At 38.9% G+C, this 13,212-nt stretch overlaps 1 protein-coding gene and 1 long non-coding RNA gene across 5 annotated transcripts in view; one reads left to right on the top strand and one right to left on the bottom strand.

Moving 5' to 3' along the window:
• Positions 1–13,212, bottom strand: part of LOC309495663 — a 157,761-nt gene that overhangs the window by 10,456 nt on the left and 134,093 nt on the right. The window lies entirely within an intron of this gene.
• The window catches only part of hsf2bp (heat shock transcription factor 2 binding protein), a 60,214-nt gene that overhangs the window by 15,489 nt on the left and 31,513 nt on the right, over positions 1–13,212 (top strand). The window contains exons 4-11 of one of the 4 annotated variants that reach the window (XM_082165441.1): positions 74–145; positions 226–331; positions 659–739; positions 1,020–1,149; positions 8,972–9,045; positions 9,125–9,281; positions 9,408–9,510; positions 10,771–11,325. The exons of 1 other annotated variant lie outside the window; for it this stretch is intronic. In XM_082165441.1, the coding sequence (XP_082021567.1) occupies positions 74–145; positions 226–331; positions 659–739; positions 1,020–1,149; positions 8,972–9,045; positions 9,125–9,192 (531 nt within the window). In that variant the 3' untranslated portion in view covers positions 9,193–9,281; positions 9,408–9,510; positions 10,771–11,325. Of the gene's footprint in view, positions 1–73; positions 146–225; positions 332–658; positions 740–1,019; positions 1,296–8,971; positions 9,046–9,124; positions 9,282–9,407; positions 9,511–10,770; positions 11,326–13,212 lie in introns of those variants that run through there. 2 more of the 4 variants (XM_082165443.1, XM_082165442.1) reach the window with 2 other exon arrangements.

The raw sequence follows: 13,212 nt of genomic DNA, 5'->3' as shown, positions 1-13,212 counted from the left end.
TTAGATACAAGATTTATGTGGAAGGATGTTTACACTTGTCAATTCTAAGACTTATCTAAGATTTATTTTGCAGGAGAACGTCTCACCCACCGTCCTTACAAGAATGTATGAGGAAGATTTTAAGAGGGACATGCAAGCACTGCGGGTAAATAAATATATTTTTTTTGAAGTGATTTGACTAAATGACTAAATGTGTATTTGTCTGGTCTTTGTTCATTTGTCCAGGTTCTTCCTCCAGCTGTATACATGAGGGTGACAGACAACATTCCCCAGATTGTAGCTTTCATAGAGCGCATTATCAGAAATGGACATGCCTATGTCACAAATCAAGGTGCCTCTCTCTCTTTCTTGTTGACAATGGGCTTTATGCACAGCTGCACTACTTCCTGAACTTCAGCCAGCTCTTTGTTTCCTGTCTGCCATTATTGGACAAACTGATTAATCCAGGTGTGCCTGACCTCAGTAACAATAATCAGACACACCTGTATTAATCAGTTTGTCCAATAATGGAAGACAGGAAACAAAGGAGCTGGCTGAAGTTCAGGAAGTAGTGCAGCTGTGCATAAAGCCCATTTAAAGTCAAGTCTTCCAAGTTTTTTTCCCCCCTAAATATGAAGAGAAGATGAAACTGAATATATAGTATGATTTGTTGACCCAGGAAACGTCTACTTCAACACTCAGTCCATTGGTAGCCGTTATGGCAAACTTGTGAATCTCGGAGGCATTGTTGGGGAGCAAGGTATGTTTATGACATCTGTTTTTTTGTCTTCATCTATAATAGATGTGGGTATCCTCAATCTTTAATCACACATGATTTGTCATTGCACATTTATTATAATCTTTTTCTGTGTTATTGAGCTAACTTGCTTGACAAAACTACTGGTAATAGTTAGAAATATTACTGATCATATATGTAATGTCTGTAGATAAGATGAGTAATTTTTGGGGGGGATAATTAATATGCTCTAGAAACCATGACCTAAATCCAATAGAGTATTTTACTATTTCTTTTATTTTAGGGGTTCAGGATAAAAGGGATCCAAGGGACTTTGCTCTGTGGAAAACATCGAAACTACATGAACCTCACTGGGTTTCATCTTGGGGACAAGGGAGACCTGGGTGGCACATTGAATGTTCTACAATTGCAAGGTAAATGCTCTGCCTTAAGGCTGGCCCACACTAAAAGATTTTAAAAATCTTAACAGATTTTCAAAATGTGAGAGACCACAAACTTGACGGAAAGAAAAATCATACATTTTTGTTCCTATCGTGTATGGAGTGCCACGATGTGACTAAAGGCCAATTTATACTTCTGCGTTGAGTGTACGCCGTAGTGTACGTCGTAGGCTACGCACGTAGGCGACGCCGTCGTGAGCATTTATACTTCTGCGGTCTATTTCCATGGCTCTTCACTGATCTTCGGAATTTAAAAATGGCGGGCGGGCGGTGCAGAGTGCAGAAGATCATTCCGGAAATGCGTAGGAGGAAACGCGATGCTATCCAGCCGACCAATCACAGATCTTGCGGTCCGCGTCGCCGCGACGCGTAGTTACATTTTTGAGGAGGTGCGCGTCAGGGTACGGCGAAGGGTACGACGTATGGTACACGTCAATGCGTATGCTACGCCGTACCTTCTACGTGCACCCGACGCAGAAGTATAAATTGGCCTTTAGAAATAACACATTGGATTCGTGACAGTGACGTCACTCTCCACCCCATACCGTCCAAATCGCCCCAAACCGGTGCTTTTTGTTTGTGCTCGATTTGTGCTGGTTTGTGCCGTAGAAAGAACCATCATAAATGATTCCATTCTTTAGACATCACAAAATCTTTGGAGGAGTAGTGACGTCACGCAAGCAAGCCGCGCTCTCCATCCATCTCGTCTACAAACCTGTCCGGTTCGTTTGTGCTCGCAAAGGGCCGCAGCTGTCAGTGTTCTTTTCTTTAGATATGGGAATGTTTTATTTTAGATTTGTGCTATTGACATTTGGTCTTTATATAATCAACAATGCACTGATATGTAATGTAGGCCTACTGTCACTACTCTGGCTGTAAGCTACGTGTGACTGATGCTTAATTTTGTATTAAAATAAAATAAAATAACCAATAAAAAAAAAATTATTAAAAAAATTGTGGAGTGTCTTTTTCTGAATACTTTTAGCAGCTTACAGTGCCGGTTTGTGCTGTAAAAGTTTCGTTTGTGCTGCTTCGGTTTTTTAGATATTAAAATAATATTTTTTTGGTCATTCTGAGGTCACTCAGCCCACCAACACGCTCCAAATTCACCCAAAATAGGCTCGTTCGTTTGTGCTGGTTTGTGCCGGTAAAATTTTCGTTTGTGCTGCGTCGGACTTTAACATATCAGACATAGACAATGACGTCTCCAGCCTCCCCACACGCTCCAAATTCACCCAAAATAGTCTCGTTCGTTTGTGCTTCGTTTGTGCTGGTTTGTGCCGGTACAATTTTCGTTTGTGCTGCATCGGACTTTAACATATCAGACACTGAATGAAAGCGAATTATAGATGGTGACTTCACCAGTTTGCCTGTTTGAAAATAAAACCCAATTGAATATAAAAAAGTCCAGTATTTCTCGCGCTCGTCATCGGCAGCTGTCACGGTTGCCAGTCGACAAGAACAATCCTCCGTAGGCTAGACCGGTCCGAGCGCTTCAGATGCGTCCTTTGATATATGGGACATATCAAACTTATATGAGACTTTAATTTTCAAACTGATATGGGATTTTAATTTTCGGAACTGCATATTTAATTAAATATTCACGTACAAATGTGAAGTAACCTACGGAAGTACCTTTTTTTCCCTCACATATGATTTTACATTAAACTACACAAAAGTATATAATGTAACAACCTTGAAAATATTCAGAAGTAAAATGCAGGAGTAGCATAATATAAATACAAACTATAATAAAAACCCTGACAAGGAGTTTTTTCCCCTGCAGAATATACCTCTAGTTTTACTCTTGATACTAAAAACTTGTTATTAAAAGTACTTTTTTCAGAAATTACTCTTTTTGAAAATCTAATTATTATTCTAATAAATTCTAATAATAGTCTACATCATTTTTTTTCTTATTTTATGTACTGTAAATGTTTGTTGATTTTGATATGTTTAACGTATGTTGTTAATAGTTGGAAAAAGTAATTTAATGTAGCCCATGGAACAAATTATTTTCATTTACCAATTTTATTTGAAAAAAAAAAAGGTATACAAGAGTTTGTTTCATGTAGAAATTATGACTGTCAAAAAAATAAACAATGTCCAGAACAATTCATTCTCTTTTATTTACACATTTAAAGTTGCATAAAAATAATGTACAGATTTTCTTTCCTTTTAAAAAATAGTGAAAAAAGTTAAAGAATATGTAGATTTTTTTTTATTTTTCAATCATTTTCTCAAGAAGAGAAAACAGCCTGTCCATCCTCTCCCTGCTCTCTTCGCCTCTGCCTTGGTGCTGGTGCTGCTGGTGCTGGTTCCTCCTCACCGTGGGCCCTGAGGACAAACCAGGGCCAAGTTTCCGCAGTGGGTTTCCCACTCACACCCTCACCTGTCCCAGGACACTTGCAATCCTAAGGGCAGAGCAAATTAACCATGGCATTTTTTTTCTCCTGAATTGCTCTAAAAAAGCTTAACACAGGGGTGCAATCTTAAGTGCATTCTTAACACTGCAAAATATGACACATCAAGACATGCATACAAAATACCTAAGAAATCATATTTATATACTCAAATTTGGTTAAAACCACGTAGCTTTCATGACAGCACTAAAAAAACACATAAAAGTGAAACCCCATTGCAACTGCTTTTCTTATTGTTGTGGGCTTACTTCTTTAGCATATTTCTTTTAGCCTAATACACAAGTGAGATATACTAGTGCAAATATTACAAATAGGTCGTTAAACTAATATTAGCACACGTTTTGCCTCAAACTACCTGACAAATGAAGCCACGCAATGGTGACGAAGGAGTTAAGATGAAGTTTATAATAAACTTTAACTCGGTTTCGCTAGCCATTTAAATAAATGAAAACATAATACTTACATTTAAATGTGAATTTGCTGTCCACCACCGATCTTTAGTCTCGGCCGCCTTTAAAAATAAATAAATAAATGCTGTCGTCAACGGCGCGCAATGATTTATGGGGTAGAATAGGGTAGGATAGGCCGCTAAGTGTTCATTTATGTATCCTTCCCTTCACGGGGAAACGAAGGACGCATTTGGCGTCGCTTTTGAATCAGGGTAGCCTTCGTCGCGTCGCGATGACGCAACCGGCCTTCAAATACGGACTTCGGAGGATGCAGAACTAAATTGGGACAGCCTTCATCGCGCCGCTGTGACACAATCGGCCGTCAAATGCGGCCAATCGTCCTTCAAATACGGCCTTCGGAGGATGCAGTCTTCACATTGGGACACAGCTTGCATGTCAGAGCAAATGAGAATCATGAGGTCAAAGGAACTGCCTGAAGAGCTCAGAGACAGAATTGTGGCAAGGCACAGATCTGGCCAAGGTTACAAAAAAATTTCTGCTGCACTTAAGGTTCCTAAGAGCACAGTGGCCTCCATAATCCTTAAATGGAAGACGTTTGGGACGACAAGAACCCTTCCTAGAGCTGGCCGTCCGGCCAAACTGAGCTATCGGGGGAGAAGAGCCTTGGTGAGAGAGGTAAAGAAGAACCCAAAGATCACTGTGGCTGAGCTCCAGAGATGCAGTCGGGAGATGGGAGAAAGTTGTAGTAAGTCAACCATCACTGCAGCCATCCACCAGTCGGGGCTTTATGGCAGAGTGCCCCGACGGAAGCCTCTCCTCAGTGCAAGACACATGAAAGCACACCTACAGTAAAAGACCTGGGTGTTATACTCGATTGCAACCTGTCTTTTGAAAATCATATTTCATATGTTACAAAAACAGCCTTTTTCCACCTTAGAAACATTGCTAAGCTACGTAATATGCTATCAGTTTCTGATGCAGAAAAGTTAGTTCATGCATTCATGACCTCGAGACTGGATTACTGTAATGCTTTATTTGCTGGTTGTCCTGCATCCTCAATAAACAAGCTACAGTTAGTCCAAAATGCCGCCGCTAGAGTTCTTACGAGATCAAGAAAATATGATCATATAACACCGATTTTATCATCACTGCATTGGTTACCTATAAAGTTCCGTATTAATTACAAGGTATTGCTACTGACTTATAAAGCCCTAAACGGCTTAGCTCCAGTCTATTTAACGGATCTTCTATCACCCTATAATCCATCGCGCTCTTTAAGATCACTAAATTCAAGGCTTTTGGTCATACCTAGGATATCCAGAACCACCAAAGGAGGGAGAGCATTTTCACATTTGGCTCCAAAACTCTGGAATAGTCTTCCTGATACTGTTCGTTGCTCAGACTCGCTCTCCCAGTTTAAAACTAGATTAAAGTCGCATCTCTTCAGCCAGGCATTCATATAATCTTACAGTTCAAACTACAATCCGTCCTCTAGCTCATAAATGCCAGAGGAGAACTGGCCCCCGACTGAGCCTGGGTTCTACCAAGGGTTTTTTTTTCTCCATTAGGTCACCTGATGGAGTTTTAGGACACCATTAGGTCACTTGATGGAGTTTTTCGGTTCCTTGCCACTGTTGCCTTTGGCTTGCTCAGTTGGGGATATTTTGGGGATATTTAATCTAATTTTATCAATCAATCAATTCCTCTTGAAACAAACTTTGTTGTATTATTTTAATTTAATACTGTGAAGCTGCTTTGATACAATCTGTATTGTGAAAAGCGCTATACAAATAAACTTGACTTGACTTGACCTGAAGGACTTAGATAGAATTTTTTGGCCTTAATTCTAAGCGGTATGTGTGGAGAAAACCAGGCACTGCTCATCACCTGTCCAATACAGTCTCAACAGTGAAGCATGGTGGTGGCAGCATCATGCTGTGGGGGTGTTTTTCAGCTGCAGGGACAGGACGACTGGTTGCAGTCGAGGGAAAGATGAAGGCGGCCAAGTACAGGGATATCCTGGACGAAAACCTTCTCCAGAGTGCTCTGGACCTCAGACTGGGCCGAAGGTTCACCTTCCAACAAGACAATGACCCTAAGCACACAGCTAAAATAACGAAGGAGTGGCTTCACAACAACTCTGTGACTGTTCTTGAATGGCCCAGCCAGAGCCCTGACTTAAACCCAATTGAGCATCTCTGGAGAGACCTGAAAATGGCTGTCCACCAACGTTTACCATCCAACCTGACAGAACTGGAGAGGATCTGCAAGAAGGAATGGCAGAGGATACAATTCTGTGTTTTTCTGTCAATATGGGGTGCTGTGTGTACAATAATGAGAAAAAAAAAAGAACTTAAATGATTTTAGCAAATGGCTGCAATATAACAAAGAGTGAAAAATTGAAGGGGGTCTGAATACTTTCCGTACCCACTGTATACAGAATAATCGTACACTCAACTATATGTACCTACTATTTACAACTAACCCTGTGCAATCTTTTTGTGCTTGTACACTGCTGAGCCAAAACAGTCATATGTGAAGTGAATATCATTCATCGTCTCATAACAAGGCCACATATTAAGTACTGGGTAGATTAGATAGTAAGCAAACAATCAGTTCTCGTAATCAATGTGTTGGATGCAGGAGTAATGGGCAGGAATAAAGATCTGAGCCTGAGCGACTTTGACAAGGGCCAAGTTGTTATGGCAAGGCGGGTATGTATGTATGTGGCTCATCGGTGTATGTACACTTATGAAAAATATAAATGTACAATCATACCTGGCTAGATGATTTGGCAACATAATTTAATTTGAGGTAGAGGACTGCACAGGATGGATTTTTCAGTCCCACTCCAGCTGAATTCTACAAAAAATAATAATGTTGTAATAGAAACCTTTGTGCACAAACACAGATACACAGTGGATAGCTTTCCAAATCTGTTTTGCCAATGTTATTCTGATCCTAGACCAGCAGTTATGGGCAGCTTTTTCTTCTAACAGTAATCAGAAGCAGCAGCAGGCAGGGGAAGGCAAAGCCTTTTCTAGCCTTACACACACGGCCTTAATAACACGGCCGGCTACGCAATACTCGTTCCCTTATCTCTCACACTGTAAAAAATCCAACTTGCAAATTGTTAACTCAGTTTAAAAATTTAAGTTGAGTGGGCAAATTTTTGACTGCAATGTTGAGTTTACTTATAAAAACTATTTAACTGCAAGTGTACTACTATTTTGTCCAATGAACACAAACAATTAAGTTGAGAAAACTTAATATTTTGATTTCATAGTTCGAACGTTTAACTTCCCGTCATCTATATATAATTTTTTGTTGAGTAATTTGAATGTTGTTTTCGAAAGGGGATGCAAAGAAATTACACATTGCTGGGTGTTAGATTTTTTTGAGTCACTTATTTGATTTAAAAAGTATTTTAAAGTGTCAATGACGTCATACACATCGTACGACCAGAGATACTGCTTTACGGCGATCCTTCAGTCACTTTGGTGCTTTCGCGCTCTGCACTGTCTTTTCTCGCGAGGCATCGACAACACAGCTGACACAGGGAAATACACGTGCTAGAAGAGTTTTTGCTTTGTTTGTTTCTGGTCCCGCTTCGGATGCCACGATGCCATCAAGCGGTATCTCTGGTCGTAATCAGTCCTTCACTGACCAATCAGCGTTCATTAGCAGAATGCTAGCGTGTTATGGGCAACAACAACTCAACCTGTAAGAAATCGAAAGAACATAAGTACTCGTTCATTCAACTTTCGACCTATAACCCATGTTGAACTTGCAAAACCTACAATCAAATCTGAGATTTCTCAACGGCAATCGGGTGAAAGAGACAAATTTAGCCGTCTAGCCCCATTGACTCCCATTCATTTTGCACTCATGGCGAGCGCCCCCCAGTGGAACTCTGGTGGAACTACAACCAAAATTCGGTACAAGAGGACTTATTAGGGAGTGGGCAGGCTCTCCGTAGACGGGCTCTGGTATTATGTTAAAAGATATATTTCGTGGTGACGATAAGTTTCTATTTTTAGAGATTATCCACGTAGCACATTGCTACTTAACGGGCTACCCAGACTAACGTTAGAGTGAGGAAACATCCTTGAATGAGAAAAGAAGGACGTGCATGGTGTTTAAAAGATGTTAAAAATGTTAAGCTCAGTAAGTCGTGAATAAAGACTTAAATGCGGTGCTTGCGCTGATTGAGAGACAGAAAGCCGCTTCTCTCGGACTCGGACAGAATCTGAGTGCAAATTCAGCTATCTTTCGTGGCGTATTGCGATTTAATAGTGACATACACATACAATTATGTTAATATCAAAAAAACAAAACAAAAAAAGTATTCAAGTAAACACAGTCGGCAATGTCTTAAGTGAACATAACCAATTTGGTGAAACCTAGATGTTTTTAGATCCATGAGCTCTTAAAGTGACCGCAGTCCATTCAATTTCATTTCAAGTTTATTTGTCACGTAAACAAATTTCAGTTACAATTTGTACATGCTTAAGTTGAGGCTCATATACAATACAAATTAGAGGAAAAATTTAATAATATAGGCCTATATATGCAAAACTAATGTGTTCTGTTAAAAATATGTAGGCCTATGTTAGCTTTGCATATTAAATAATAGAATGGGTAGTATGTGTGCGGTATGTTTTAAAGTGAATAGGATAAAAATATTGTGTATCCTTAAACAAAAATTAGGCTAAATCCTTAATGTTAATCAATTAACAGACAAATCGCTCACTGATCTTATAATAACTTTTGTATCTTTAATATCTGTAATATTTAATAAATACAGTGAAAACTATGCATTGATTCTTTTTCACATTTGATTATTCAATTTCTGTATTATTTTTACTACATGTTAAATTAACCTACTGTAACTGATTTTTTTGTTGTTGTTTTGTTTAATAAAATTATGTATCTTTGTCCTATTGTATTTGTCCTTTTTAGACTAAAGAACATCAGTACAGTGACAAGATCCTTGGATGTGCTAAAACAGTGGCCTTTATTTTTTAAAAGATCAGGTGAGTTGAACTGAATTTACTTGTGTTGGTCTACACTTAATTCTTACTGTTTCAACAATGTTTTTGTTTTGTTTTTCAGGGTCTCTGCTCTCTGCTGAGTATTACAGGATCACAAAAACTGATCCGAAGAGCACATTTTTCTCTTAGTTAAATGAATACACATCTAGTTGTACAGAGCAAGTGGTGGAGCGTATGGAGATGATGATCAAGTTGGTCTAGGAGGATCTTCATCTCAAGTAATTATTTTGCATGTGATCATATCTCTCTGGTTAAAGGCTGAATGGTGCCATCTCTTTTTCAAGGTAATTCCCATGCTTCTCTTTGTATATAACTTGTTCCGTGTTTGTTTTTCTGTCTTTCAGACACAGAAACTCCAATGTGCTTCCTCAAAGAAAGTCTACAACTCTTAAAGGTCTGCCTTTGTTTATGAGGGAAAAGTCTGGAAACATCCTGAAGACTTGCCTGGTAAGAAGTGAAAGACAGAATGTGTGCCTTAAAGGGGTGGTAAAACGCCTTTTTTCGAAGGCTTGATTGTGTTTGTGGGGTGCACTGTAACATGTGTTCATGCTTCGGTTTTAAAAATTCGCATTATTTTTCACATATTTAACCATTATTCTACACTGCTCTGTCCCTCCTTGTAAAAACGGTCGGATGATTTCCGCGTTCTATGAAGTTCTATGAATTTTGTATATTTAGAACGATTGTAGCTAAATATCTGTCGCCTGAACTATTAATCCAATACGAACACTAAACATTGGCTTTACAACAGTAACGTTAGCCAAATCAAACACAAAACCATGTTTAGCATGCCTGTAGATAAACAAGCATGTAGATAATACATAAAAGCTATAATCAAAGAATAATTTACACTGATCACATAAACGACAACAACCACGAACATTCCAAGTTCGCTGCGCTGGTGATATTAAACAGAAGTTTGTATGTGTTTGTCGGATAAGTATGAATTAACGTTAGCATTTAACAAACTGGTTTGTGGAGCCAAACAGCGTTGTCCTTCGTTTACTTCCTTGCTACAACGTACAATTAACAATACGAACTATCACAGGAAAACACAACGACGAAAAATAAATCATATTTACAGGTTGTGGCCCGTAAACAGTTTCTGTTTTTAAAGTTGGAACTGCTCCATCTTTCAGGACTAGCCGTTGTGCGAATCCTTCATCGGAGGAGGGGTTTATGTAAATATTGGGCTTAGTGATGAAGCCCGCAGGAATGTCGTGTAGTCCCTACTGGCCGTTTTTTGTAGTTCTTAGAAATTGATTTCTTTAAAAGCAAATATCTCCCTTTGCTTTAAACTTTGAAAGTTGTAACTTTGCAGATGTTGTTTATGCTCAAACAGCAACATTACACACTAACTAAAGTTAGAAAAGTGAAATCGTGTTTTACCACCCCTTTAATACATGTACGATTTTGGGTGACCTAAAATAAAAAGCATTAGATCAGAATGGCCGTGGATTCTGCTGTGGACGAGTGCCACAGGCAATCACATCAATGCTGATATGGCATTGTTTGGAGTTGGGAAATGTTTTCCGTTTATCAGTTTTAGCTCTATGGCTGAATTTGAACATGCTTAAAAAACATGACCACCTTTACTTTTCAAGTGAAGTTACATGAGCAGACCTTTAGGAACACTCTTGGTCTAACATAATTCAATAAATAAATAAAAATGACCCTAATTTTATGCTGATTTATTTTCTACTGCAGGACACAGAGCCAGAAGACATTCACAAGGGGAGAAGATGAGGATCTTAACTATCGTTGAAGATGATGTTGCCACTATCCACTCAAACCCAAATATAAGGTGCCTCTCTGTAGTACTATAAGAGCAGATTGGGCCAGATAATGTGCAAGACCTTTGCCACAGTTGTTACTCTCCTCTTTGGCTTGATTCATGGCCCCAATGTTAACTATTCTAAAGTATTAAAATACATCAGTAGTAACTGGTTAAGAATTTTTTTTAGTTTGTTTAGAAAAAAACGTTTATTTATCTTGACCTAAAGTGCTCCGCAAGGCTGATTTTTTTTGCATAGTCCTTCAAAAGATTGTCCAAGTAGCTGCAATCCATATGGATAATTGTAAGGTTGAGCATTTATTTATTCCAGTTTGTACTCTAATTTTGTGCATAGTCTTTTTTTCATTTTTTTATAAATCTTGAAGAGTGGAATAGAACTTCATCACCTTAAAATATGTGTACCTAATGCAAATAGAAAATGTGTTGTTTTGCAGAATATTTGTCAATAAATAAGTTCTGTAATGATAGCAATGTCTTTTGTATTGTGTTGTATTTACAGTATGGTTTATTCCCTGCATTTGGATTCTTAATTTGAAGGCTGTACAAGTATCTGGGTGAGATATTTGAAAAAGTTGAATCAACTTAAAAAAGTAAAAAATTTAATCAACTTAAAAAAGTAAAGCAACCAGCTGCAAAGCTTTTTTGAGTTTACTGAACTTCAGGACCTCTGTAGTTGTGCTTACTCGTTTCTTTGAGTTGGACTGGTAGTTGGATGAACTTCGACCACTGAAGTTGAGTAAACTCAAAAATGCTTTGCAGCTGGTTGCTTTATTTTTTTAAGTTTACTCAACTTTTTATTTTAGGTTACGTTAGTAACCGAGTACGTTCCCTTTCGAGAACGGTTCTCTCGTATTACGTAGCTATACGCTATGGGAACCTATTTTAAAATGCCATGTTATTAGCTGATGACATTGTAGGATTGAAAATAATCCAAGATATTTGAAATGAACCAAGACATTTGCTTTACTGTTTTCCACCCCCTTTCTCTACCACAAGGACCATTTGGAGTTCCTAAAGGCCCAGATGGGCTGATAGTGATCTAGGCCTGTAGGCCAAAATGTTTGTATTTTGGGGGTCAATGAATTGACACACCTTTAGTACGGTGGGGGAAGTTCGAATTATCTGATTGGTCAGTTTAAACGTCTCACAGTTGGGTTAAAGTCACATGGTCAGAAAAGGATAAAAGAAGATCGTAACTCTTGCTCTGTCTCTTTATGCTCTGGCTCTCTGATTCTCTGGGTCCCTTTCTTGGGGCTCTCTCTCTTTACCTCCTCTTTCCTCTTATTCTCTCTCTCCCTCTCTCCCTCTCTCCCCCTCTCTCCCCCTCTCTCTCTCTCTCTCTCTCTCTCTCTCTGGTAACATTTTACATATATGCTGGGTAAGATTATTGGTATAAGTTATCATCTCATACGTCTATTTTGTAACTATTTTAAGTGTAACCATAATCATATTTTGTCATTAAGCCATTTCAATTACAAATAATGTGCTAACTAGTTTTGATTTGGTATTGACTTTGAAGTGCTACATATTGCAATACAATATTGTCACTCTCTATAGCAACGCTCTCCCACATATTAAGCTATTGTAACTGCGCTTATTTCCGTTGTTGGTATAAGTGGCAGTGGGTGGAATAGACAAGAAATGTAAAATTTTCTACCATCTTGCTGACAACTTTCCTTTAGTCATTCGGCAGTCTTGCAGACTGAACCGCTGCAGGAAATCCACCCTTACAACTTCGCTCTGACTATCACCTGGAGCTGAAAAGCCCGAGACTTATACTGCCCTACAAAGGCAAAAGACCTTAACTCGCTAGAGTGTGGAACTGAGAAAAATGACTTTAAAAATTTGTAGTTGTCCCGCCAAATTAATTATAGGTAAACACTGGAAATCTAGCAATTAGATGTTTTAGTAATTGAAAATTGGTACCGGCATAAGACTTGCTAAACGCACATTCAAAATGATCACAATAAAACAGATCCTCGTGCACATTCGACCCAGGGACTGGTTTATAGCAGTGGATCTGAAAGACGCATACACTCTCATCATAGGCGCTTCCTGAAATTCGTGTTCCAAGGTGTCACGCTCCTTGTATGTTCACGAAAAGTATGAACTCCATTTCCCCTTTGGGACTCAGTGGGGAGCGCGTTCTGGAGTACCTAGACTAATGCATTTATAGCACAACCTTCTTTGTTCTGCGTCTTTTCAGTATGCTGTGGTTTCAGCTGTCTGCCCTATTATTGTGCTTGCGCACTTCGCTCGTCGTGCGGGTATATTCCAGACGCTGTGAATAGGTATAACCTAACAGGTATAACAGCAGCCATATCACCCTGTAGCCCAAGACTGGTTGCCCACTG

This window comes from Leuciscus leuciscus, assembly GCF_965113295.1.
Source record: "Leuciscus leuciscus genome assembly, chromosome: 3".
In the NCBI taxonomy this organism is placed as follows: domain Eukaryota; kingdom Metazoa; phylum Chordata; class Actinopteri; order Cypriniformes; family Leuciscidae; genus Leuciscus; species Leuciscus leuciscus.
The sequence above is the reverse complement of the archived record's forward strand: the minus strand, read 5'-3'. Positions and strand labels throughout refer to the sequence as shown.